The sequence below is a fragment of the Ixodes scapularis genome, unplaced genomic scaffold (genome assembly GCF_016920785.2).
Source record: "Ixodes scapularis isolate PalLabHiFi unplaced genomic scaffold, ASM1692078v2 PGA_scaffold3__209_contigs__length_174095766, whole genome shotgun sequence".
NCBI classification, from domain to species: Eukaryota; Metazoa; Arthropoda; class Arachnida; order Ixodida; family Ixodidae; genus Ixodes; species Ixodes scapularis.
The window spans coordinates 158,198,787-158,210,797 of NW_024609868.1; the positions used below are offsets into that span (position 1 = coordinate 158,198,787).

Consider the following 12,011-nt stretch of genomic DNA (forward strand, 5'->3'; position numbering starts at 1 on the left):
GGCCGAGAAACTGCCCTGGAGGAATGCAGGCGCTCTGGAGGAATGCAGGCAGAGGATAACAAAATTGAATGCACACACGACTGAACAATAATACAGAAAAACAAGACAGAAAGAATAATCCACTACCCATGTAGTTGCCACGCAGTTGCCTTCATTTTGTGCATTGTGACGTCGTTGAGCTCCCTGAAGCAATTAGCCATGTCAGTTTGTACTGGGCAAAAGACGATGAAGGAGCATTTTTTTTGTTGCATTTTATAACCTTCTACTTCAGCTTCTTCACATAAAAGAAATCCTTAGAATCCTTGTATCGGTGGTTTGGGCAACCTAGGCAATAAGGAGAGAATTATGTTACTAGTGCATTATGTTTTAATTGAACAAGGCAGAAATAGCTTGCGCTGCAGTGGCGCCACATGATGCCGAATGCACGTGACTTGCGCTGCATCGGCGATGCCTCATGAAGCAACTACGATGGGTCAGACCTGCGAAGTCGTTTTTAAAGCAAAATGAATATTATAATCGGGGAGCTGTACCAGTTATTTAATAAGGTAGTTTTTATTTAATATCGCAGATGAACAAGGAACACCTAAAGTTATAATTATAAAGTATGGAATCATTAAGCAACGAAAACATCACATCATCAACACAACCGCCATGAAGCGGTGGAACAGGGGGCGCACCAGTGCACGGGTGGTGGCAGTAGCTCTCAGCAGTAAGAGCACTCCTGAGCAGTTGTCACAGCTGTGCGGTGGCTGCAATTACACTTGTGTGATTGCAGGAAACATTGCTTAGAACCAAGCTCCTTAATTTTGTGCAACAGGTGGTTATGGGACTAACTGCAACAAATGCTCCCCAATCTGTGCCTTCGACTCGCCGGGCGCTGTAAGTAGGCGTGCTTGGAACATTAGCGTGGTCTTGGTCGTCTTCTGCTGCCCCTGACACCGGCTGAAGCCAAGAGTCTTCACCAGTGTGCTTTAGACGCTTACAAGAAGTATGCTTGTACAGCACTACATCCAGCTCCACACTCCTTTTAGTACCCGAAGCTCCAACTTCGATGGACCTTGCAAAATCATGTGGGCAAGTGCCGTGGAGGGCGAGCCCTCCACGGCGCAAAGGGCAGGAAAAGTGCAGAGAATTTCTACTTACCTTATACTGGAATGGTGCTACTATTTTTCAGACATCTTGGCAGTAGCGGCATCAATGATCGTGATTTACAATGTCAAGGAAACCATGGCACTGTCACATATGTTTGTTTGAGAGGAGGTAAGCACTCAACTATCTTTCCTAGCATAGGTTGCAAAATGTAACCTAGCACGTTTATGAATTCCCTTGCGCACAATCTTTCTAAGCAGATGTTTAGGCAACACTGGTGCACATTTGGAATTGTGAATGTATCCATCTTATTAAAGGTTTTCATTTTTTTTAATGGCAGCCAAGCATGCGGTACATTACAAACTAGCACCTTTCTTGCACAGGAGATAGAGCCATGTTTCATGCTTGTACCTAGTTTAGCCTTCATCTAGATCAGAGTTTAGCAAAATCATGCAGGTGGAGGTGATGTTTACGAGTCGCATGGTCTCAGGGGAGCCAGGGAGCCAATACGAAGCCGATGGCGCTGCTTCACATGTTTGACTACAACTTCAACAAGCAAGCTTTCTATTCACTGCACGGCACACTTTTCTAGAAAGGTACAAAAGATCCAGTGGCTGTCTTTCCTGACACACTGATGGTTGGGAATATCATGGCCAAAAGTAGTTTCCACAAGATTTCTACCCATCTAAAGCAAAATATTTTGGCCCAGATGTACATGGGAGGTGAAGTAATTCCAGATCAGATCACACAAGGAGAATGTGGGCTCCTGTTGACTGATTCTGGTTTTTTGCGATGAGCAAACCAAAGCAACGTTTATGTCTCTATGTGGAACCAGACTTCTGGCTAGCATTGACTAAATTTTACTAAGGGCAGAGATAATGCAGGTGTCCCTGTTGCACTGATGATCTTGCATATTTTTCAGTGCTGGGAAAGCATGCTTTACTGCCACTTGTCTATGTTGCATTCTGTACAAGTGTAACAGGCCTGCAGGGGGTGGGGGTATTACATATGTAACGTAGATCAAGTAAATATAGCAAATAACACTGGACCAGCTCGCTGGTAGATAGTGATATGTTAACTGATGATTTAGAGAAGACTATCACACATGGTTCCTGCATTACATTGCATTGCTTTTTGTTTGCTAACACAGGATCAAGACATCCAGGCGATGCCGTGCGTCGTGTACTCTGGTAATAACGCCGAGGGGGCTGACTTTTTGCCCTCGCTGTCAATACGCAGCGGTCTTTGTCCGTAAAAAATGCAGAGGACGGCATTGCTGCCATCATGGTGGCTTACTGGCTTTTTAATATAAAGTACTCGAAAAAGGCAGCAAACAGAGTTGCTGTACTAGAATGGTTGTTTGTCGGCCTCAGCGGCACTACTCCGAGGCCAGTTGTGACGAAATTCCTGAACAAGGTCGCAAGAGAGTAAAATCAATGAGGCTGACAAACAACCGTTCTATAGTCGGTTACAAGTCGAGAAGGTAGGAGAAGCTCCTCCCACAAGTGTGGTGCGCCCGTTTCAAATCTCTCCGCAGTCGAAAGAAGAGTTCACTGGAAACGCTCCTTGTTCCGCTTCAATGGATTCCCACTTGTCTCCGATCCCACTTTTTAAGAAAGCGACCTTTGTATTCATCGGAGAGGGAACCGAGCCCCTGAAAGCAGCCTTTGTATCCATCGGGGGGGAAGCTAATCCCCGAAAGTTGTATTTGTTTCCGTCGGTGGGGGAGAACTCTAATCTCCCTCTCGTGGCTTCCACAATGCTAAGTCAAAGTCGAACAATAAAGCAAATATGTACAGAAAGGCAAGACCCTCCTCGCGCGTTGGCCGCGACGTCAAGGAAACGGTGGGACGCTATTGGATGCGGAGGTGGCGGAGGGATATCTGATTCCCTTTGAGGGGCATTTGCCGCTACCTTCTTTACCTGTAACTGACTATAGTACCAAAGGGATGCTGAACCGAGATTTGGATGGCACGAAACCAGGCAGGAGCACTAGGTAGGATATTGCCTTAGAACAAACCTTAGAACCTAACTCATATGACGGTCTCTTGTACCGATGGCAGTACTTTTTCGAAAATATAAGCATGATTGAACAAAGCCTGCGAGATCTGTACTCTCCTCTTCCGTTCCTTTTTGAAAATGTGGCCATCCAGTTGAGACACTGCTGCATGAGTGATGTTTTGGGGTCTGTAGCATCCCATTGTGTGCTTCTGGTGCCTTGTTTTGTGAAGTCAAATTTCAGTACAGCACCCATTTAACTTTTAACTTTCTAACTCTGAACTAAAATAAATGTACCATACTTTTTAGACTATAGTGCACAAACTATACATGTCTAAAAGTTGATATTTTACACTCTACGGTCTATCTACAGGTGTGGACTCTACAATTTTTGTTTCAAGATTGTTCATTATTAAAAAAATGGTTAGGCCAGATTGCCGTGTTTTGGATATTTTACGCTGGGATAAAGTAATCAAGACAACCTCTTACCATCAGTCTGTTCCCCAGGCTTTCGATATTTCGCATCTGACATGTTGTTTGCTTGGGATCCAGCAAGCAACCAACTTGGGTCAAGCTTAATCTTGAGGAGCTCTGCGATTGGCTGACGAGCGGATCACAGAAAGCCCCCTGACATTCATCCGCAGATATCCCTTTTGTGGAGTTCTCTAGCCTGAAGTTTTCCCTGAGGACTATACACCGAGTGCGGATTATCTAAGAAAATACTTTTTCTTTTTATCCGAAATTTACCCTTGCGCATTATACACCGGACTGTAGACTATAGTCTGGAAAATATGGTAGCTTGTTTTAATGTTTTAAGTCCTAAACTAAAAAAAGTGTAGCTTGATTTTTATGCAACTTTAGGGTCCTAAATGAAAGTCGCATGTTCAATGGAACAAAAAGAATACACTCAAAAGGGAAGGCATCTAAATTGTTCTTTTGTTCTAGTCATTTTATCAAAAAACATTGTGATTTACTGAGGTATACATATATAATCTGTATTGATTTTGTTTTGTTTATTTTTTTCTAATTTTTGCTAGCATCTTAAGCGTATGCTGTGATATTTAATGAAAATATATTTGGTTATTTGTATCGAGGACATAGCTGGTTATTTTGTTGTGCTCACTTAATAGTTCAATAAATGATTATTCATTTAGTTTGGCTCTTATTTACTCAAACCCCCCAATTTTTTCTCGATTTTTACTAGCACCTAGGCCTATATATGCTGTGATGTTTGATAGAATGCCTCAAGTATTGTATTTTGATATGTGAGTGGAGGACATACCTCATTATTTTTTGTGGTCACATAATACCTCAATAAATAGTTATTAATTTAGTTTTCCTTCCAGTTTTTTTTCATTTTATAACAACTTTTGTTTACTTGCAGCTTAATCACATGCTGGTTGTATGCAGCTGGTGCCACTCGCCATGCCTTGCGCGAAAGTGTAAACGTACTACGGCATACCAAGTATGACAACTCGTAACCACCTCACACGCAAGGCGAATGACCGACGAGCCAGAGCAGGATGCAAGGACCAAGTATCGGGATTGAACAAGCTAAGCTCCTTGTTGTTTATGTTTGTACCATACACTTTCCCACATTGCATAGTTTGCATGGGCAAGTGCTGATTAGGCATGTGATGCATATCACACTTCAGTGTTGGCAGTTTGACAATTCGACACTTTTAAGGACATATTGAGATTGGTGGCAGACTCCTTTTTTAAAATGATGTTTGAGAATGTCTCCCACTGATCTATTCTAGTGTACGAGTATTAAGACCATCGAGCAATTATTCAATTCAGAAGCTTTAGGCATGGAACAAATTCTGTGATCTTTTTCGTTTATTTTCCTTTTGAATTTTGTGGGAAGTAAAACTTAAATCACGCAAGATTTTTCTGTAACTTCCGTTTGCACATAAGTTAAGCTTCACAGTAAAATAATACCTTTTCTGCCTTGCACATCTTACCTTCATTTTCGAACAGTGCATCTATGCACAGCTGCTTCAAGTAGCATGTGTGCCGATGCATTGCACACATATCAAATAATAAATCGAGTTTCTGTAACAAGGTCCTATGCTGGCATTGTACTTTTGCATCTCCTTATTTCATCACTTACCTGGTCTGCATACTTCGTGGTTTTCTGGTTGCCAGACCTGGCATAATGAACCCAGTTTGACAGGTGCTGAGATACAGGGTGATTCATTCTCATCGGAACAGATTCTTGTAAGATAAAACTTCTGTTTCATGCAAATTATCTCTTTTCCGTTGAGTTATAGTTGTCCTGGCAGACACTTTATACAGGCAAGATGACAGCTAAAAGTGGACTTATTGCATAAAATCCATGAATTAGCTTTTTAGTTACTGGTTTGATGGCACAAGCACATAATGTGAAGATGGAGGCAGTCACCTTCTTAGACCAGCTTATTTTTTGTGAAATGAGCACTAACCTAAGAAAAAACGATTGAGAAAGATTCTTGCACAAAAAACGGGTTGTGGGACACAATACCGCTGCCTTTTGTGAAATGAGATTTTCTCTTTTTCTTTTTTTTGGTCTGTGTGCTCATTACAGGATTTATACAAAATTGACTGGTTTAAGGAGGTGATTGTCTTCAATTTCACAACAGCTTTCGAACCAGTAATTGAAAAAGTTAATCAACTAATTTTAAATAATAGTCCACTTTTAGTGCCAGCCTGCCTGTGAAAAGTGTCGGCCATGCTAAGTGCTCATCTGTAACGAGACCCTGTGTGTAAATAAAATAAGTTTTGTTTTACAAAAGTTTATTTCGATTAGAATGAATCATCCTCGAGCACCTATTAAAATCAGCATCAGCACCCATGGATTGGGGTTCATTGCTCCGTGCACCCTACACTACTTCAAACCCCTATAGGGTGCTTTGGCACAGGGGTGCTCGTTTGCACCCTCAAAGGGTGCTCGTCCTTGGACAAGTGCTTTGCACTCTTAAGGAGTGTAAAAAAGTTTAGTGTGTGACCCACGTTTGTGGCATTGACCGAGTACTCACATTAAGGCAAAGCGGGCTTCTGACGAGCCAGCGACAATACACAAATTGACACATCCCGGGAACCAGCAGCGACGGCGGCAGGACCCCCGCAGCAGTGGCAACTTTCTCTTTACTTGCCACGGACATACTCAGTGAGAGGCGAACAAGAACGGAGGCAGCGGAGCTTGCGACGGCGTTTCCGCAACCCGTTTGTCTACCGCTCCGGTCGCCGGATGGGGCGGCCGCCAGAAGAAGCTCCTCCGCAGCAAACGGTGCCCGGACACGTGGATTCTGCTATCGAGACCTGGCTGCTCAAGATCGCTGTCGCTCAATGCCCTTCGTAGACCGCTACGATACCGGGAACTCTACGCTCAAGGCCATCGTCTCGGAGGCGCATTAGCGGCTTCTTCGTTGCGGAGGGCATAGCGGAAGGGGGAAACGCGGTCTACAAAAACTCCCTAATTACCAGCTCGCTCCAGGGAGAGGAGGTTTCTGGATCTCCCTCGGGCTGAACATTATTAGCTGGTCGCCGCAGTTCCCCTCGCGGAGCAAATGCCAAAGCACGAGAAAGCGCTCACAGGACAGCTGCCGGGCGTTGACGTAAAGCAACCTAGCTGCCCCCTTTCCCTTCTACACAGGGGTGAGGATGTTGGCGGCCACAAAGGGCCTCGCGATCAAGGTTGATTTCCGTATTCCGACCGGAGCTAAAGAGTTTGCCGGGAGCACTCTCTCGACGTGCACTGGGCAAAAGGGCTCGTCGGAATTTGCAGTTTTCTTCCTCCACGCTACTCGACAAAGGGACCGCGGCTCGTCGAGTCACTGCCTGGTGTCTCCGCGCTACGGCCGACAATTCACTATGAAATCGAACTGCGGGAGTTCTTTTTGGATACGGGGCATCGTTCTCTCCTTCATCCTGTGGTCCGGAGCAGTGGGCGATGGGACGGCCGCCGACGTGCCGGCGGGGGATGTGGGCTTCAACGAGACTTGGGCGACGGAGGTCCCCGAGCCAAACGCCCTGGCCATATTGCGGGAGATGCTCCAGACCCTGATTGATCAGGCCTACGATTCGTCAGCCGAGAGGTTCCTCGGTGCCAAGTTGTCGCCGCAGTGCAGTCTCAAGCTGCTCAAGTTTGTGCACGCGCTGCGGAACTTCGAGCCTTGGACAATAAGACGTGAGTTCACACCACACGCCCTGCCGCAGACACTTATGTGGCAAAAAATATAGGAAGTGAAAAAAAAAAAATCGATGCTCCTTTTTCGTTTAATTTTAATTTTCAGCGTAGAGAACGCAGAAGTTACTTTGAGGGCTTAATATGTAAACGTTTTTTGCCACAACCTTTCTGAACCGCACTTATTTCAACGAAACGACACATTTTTCTCAAGAAATATCTAATGTTGCAAGGGTTAGTCCTGGGTTCGGTCACGATGACTGAATGATAACATTTAAAATAAAGAGCGTTTTACACTTGATTAAACATATGTTTTTAAAGCAGCAGGTAATAAAGCCCTGTGTTTACTCACGAAGATTCAAGGTGCATTAACGTCTGCATGGAATTTGGCAACTATTACGTCAGAGGTGTAAAACGCATCCACCGCACTATAATTTTATATGACAGCATATTCTTGTTGGGTTTTAGAATTCCGAAAGTGTTAATGACAGGGAACTCCTGGATTCCGTCGCGCATACCTTTACGAAAATAAGATTTATTGTGCTGGACCCACTGGGCACGAGGTTGTGCACATAAGATGCTATCGCACCACACTAGCAACTCTATAAATGACTGTACAGATAATACATAGGAAGAGTGCATGCAGTAGATGAGCAACTGTTTATTATTATGGACGATAGTGAAAAATAGTTTGCTTTAGTTCCTGAAATTTCTTTGCGATTGCTTAATTAAGAATAATTATAATTGTATGCTCATTAAAATAAACACATTGGCCTCTGTCATTTAGGTATCGTTAATATTACAATGGTTGGTTCTATGGACGTCTTCTGGTAGTAATGAATAAAACAATGCTGAACCAAAATAGTTCGCTAAATCTTTTTTTTTTCAGAAATTTGGGTGTATGCAGAGCAGTGACACTTGTTTGAATATTCATACACAAAAATAAAAAAAGAAACATAACTCAGGAACAATGATAGTATGCGACTCACACGGGTAGTTTGCGCAGCTTATTAAATAGTCGATATTTTATGAGCATGGAGGAAGGTAAATATAAGTTTTAAGATGAAATGAACCGTATTATTCGAGAAATCCTCATATAGTTGAGAGTAGACGAGAATAAGCACTGAATATTTATTATGAATAAACATGATAAAACTACGTATGCTGATAACATCTGCTCATATACACTATAAATAAAACTGTTGACATGGTGAAGTAACTCAATGCGCACGTTTACCCCACATGACACTATGACTCCATGATTTTCCACATTTAAGGATCGAACTTCTGTGAAACTTATATTTACGGGTGCTTTTTTTAGGTGACTGAAAATGTGCCCTGACGAAGGTAATTGGTTCACCAGTAACATGAACTCAAACGCCCGCACACCTACTTATACGAATTTTGCCCTTCAACGGTGATGCCGGCATGCCTATAAAAAAACTGCCCTCAGTATTAAAACACTTCCACGAACATGAGCTTCATTGTGGATGACTCTGCTGAGTGGTATAAATGATTTTTATGCATTCTTGTTTGTTTTTCAATTGATGCGGATTGGCGCCACAAAGGTATGATTGCCTTAATAGGTTACTAGGGCGATACTTCTTTTACAAAATGCAAAATATTCTGCGTACACAACACAAACTATAAAGTTAATTTGCCTAAAGTGGTTTACCCAGAGTGAATGCTAAAGCAAAATGGTGAATTCACCCAAGAATAAATGTTGCTGCTCTATCCGAGTACGGATACAGGCTGATTTTTGTCATAAATGTCTAGCTACCCCACGCGCCGATTTCGGTCCCTCATCTTTAGGGCGGCAAAGTACTCGTCACGTTCGTCTTTTACAAAGTGACCGGTGATTGTGACCGTAATCCTGCTTAGTAGGAAACCATGGGCATCTGCGTTACCTGCACTTGCTCTTTCGACGGCCGACATAGTCATGACTGCGCCATTGTAAAGTGCAGTTCGAAATTGCCAAACGAAAAGTGTCGGAGTTTCCAACAGCAATCTCGGAAGACTATCGCAGCGGAAAAAAATGTGACTTCTTTGTTACAAAAATGGAATACGCATGTGGTATTCTTAAAGCCAAAACAGTGCCAATAGTTTAACGAAACGTAACGCAACATCCTATCTACAACTTGCCGTGTTTTATTTGTGTTGGATGAACTGACTCATGAATAATTGTGTCCTCAGTGCGACTTGGCTGGAAGATATGTAATAAGAATGCTTCAGTTTGTCGGAGTTTTCCAACTGCCAATAAGAAATAATTGACAATGGAAACTTATTGCGTGTGGCGAACACCCGGGAATACCCAATTGATCAAATCAAGTTTTACCCACGGTTTCATGCAGTGGCGGACTTAAGGAGCGGAGGGGGGGGGAGGGGGCGATCGCTTCCCGACTTTTAGGTGTCAAGGTCAAAGTTTTTGTTCTTTGATAAAACGGCATATACTAGTGCTTTTTTAGTAAAATATGCCTCGTTGTTAGTGAAATGGCAATGACCTCTGCCATTGATATCCCATTCCCCAGTGACTATAAATTTACTTTGTGGTGTAACACGCCGTTGCGAATTCCCCCCCCCCCCCCCCCCGCAAAGCCTCACCCTAAATCCGCCTATGGCTTGAGGCGACAGAAACACTGAAGGAAGAAAATAGCTACTGACACAATAAAATTTTTAGTATAGAAAAGGGATGAAAACGCGACGAAATAAGCTCGCCTGAAACATTGAGAGAAAAAGTGTTTAGCGCGGTCGTATATCTTCTTGCGTTAATTGGCATTGTTTCCGCGTGGTACGACGAAGACCTACAGTTTATTTTTTTCTTCCCTCTTTGCACAATGCGCAGATGTATTATCTGTTTACGTTGCGCAAAAATATGTCGCGGTAATAACAAAAAAGTAAAGAATTTTTTTTTTGCCTCAGAAAAAAACGTTCACGGATCACAGGGATCGTCTTTCTCCAAAGTTATCTGCAAGAAAAAAAAAAGTTGTAACAGGCGTTACTTATGCCATTATGTCACTTCAATAAATGATGTCACTATACCTACAAGTATACGCGTTCGATTTGTTTGCTTCTATCTATATTACGCGGATGCTACTTTTAGTTTTCCCATGGATCATTTGTAGCTCGATTGGAAGTCGTAAAGAAATAGGCATCCCATGATTCTATGATTTATATTTATAAGGGCTTTTCGGTAGAGAACGAATGCACCTGCAGAGCCATATATTCTCTCAGTGACCGTTACAAAAATAATTTTTATTAAAATCGAAATATTTATGCATAGCGATTGACACTGAAACTTCGACGTCTAGAGTTTTTGTTTTCTTTTAAGAAAATTTGAACTAATTACGCGCCCATAAGCATCCCACATGACTGGCTAATATCTCGGTACTTGCAGATACTTAACTATTTGGTTCCATTTTTCTGCAATTCTTTAATACTAAACATTCGTGGAAATATTCAAATTTATTCAATTTCAGTTATGAAGAGCAGCAACAGTAGAGCCTGCGGTGATTATGTCAACAATAATTCCCTTTGTTTCTAATAATTTTGTAACACTTAGATTCAGATATGATGATCGTCACATTTCTATGTTGTACATATGCTAATCATCATTATTTTAAAGTGATATATTGTTCTCGTGTTTCGCCTTCTTCCAAAGCACACGAAGCAAAGAAGAAATGGTAAATATATGAAACACAAAGAGGAAATAAGACAAAACAGCTTGATGTTACTGAATGTGTGCTTCTGCGACACGTATAACTCTGCATTTAGCACATCTATAAGCACATTCATTAAAAAAAAGATAGCTTGGAATATAGTATTGATGCACATATTTTGTTTCCTCTGAAGGAGTAGAATATCTAACCAGGGTGCATGAAAGCTTATAATGTAGTTAAACTACATCAAACAGGATAAAGGTGACAATAAATTAATAAAAAAAAACTTTTAGGGTATATGTTTGTTTCACTATACTACAGTTTCCGACTGGGCTTCACATTCCACCTGCATTGTCTCTGTTTTGTGTCTGTTCTCGATACTTTTGTTTTTTTAAACGTCGAGCTACACGGACGCCTTGCATTCATGTAGCCGCATCAGTCTTGCGCGTAACAAATACGGGTTTTACGCGAGCTACTCGTGTATGTTCGGATCTGCAGCCTGACCGATCTAGGAGCGAAAGTGTTGCAACCTATGTCGTAACGAATCAACAGCACTATTTATGGGGCCCGATTTACATAGACGCCGCGTCATTCTCAGGACGACAGCGCATGCGTGCGCGATGGAGCCCGTCGATCAAGTCGCCTTCGGCGTGCCTTTGTTGACGCCAGGCCCGCGCCTCCATTGCCGGCGGTGGCCATGACCGAACGCAGAAGACGCAGAAATCCCTCGTAGTGAGGCGGGAAGAAGCGCTGCTGCCATCTGAAAACAATGCGGAGACAAAGACGAGGCAAGGAACGTTCTCACGTGACGTGTCGGACAATGAGCACGCGTACGTTTTAAAAAGGCGCTACTTCCGCGTTGTAGGGGTGGGCTACGCGGAGAAGGACATCTTGATTCGGTACCTCAAAACCTGCCGTTCTCCTTTGTTTACTCTTCTATTCGTCGATCAAAACTCTCCAGCGTCGCTATGCATTATCGCGTAGGACAAAAATATTTTTCCGGATTTGCGGCGCCGTAGGTTTCAGCTGTAATATTTTCCTACCATTTACTATTTTTTGAGTTATTTCTAGCACCATTATGCATAGTTACAAGATATATACAT

At 42.8% G+C, this 12,011-nt stretch overlaps 1 protein-coding gene across 1 annotated transcript in view; it reads left to right on the plus strand.

The window, feature by feature from the left end:
• Positions 1–6,729: 6,729 nt before the first annotated feature.
• The window catches only part of LOC8028829 (nose resistant to fluoxetine protein 6), a 138,525-nt gene continuing 133,243 nt past the window's right edge, over positions 6,730–12,011 (plus strand). Inside the window, exon 1 of the mRNA XM_040211128.3 lies at positions 6,730–7,255. Within this exon, the coding sequence (XP_040067062.2) occupies positions 6,730–7,255 (526 nt within the window). The remainder of the gene's footprint in view (positions 7,256–12,011) is intronic.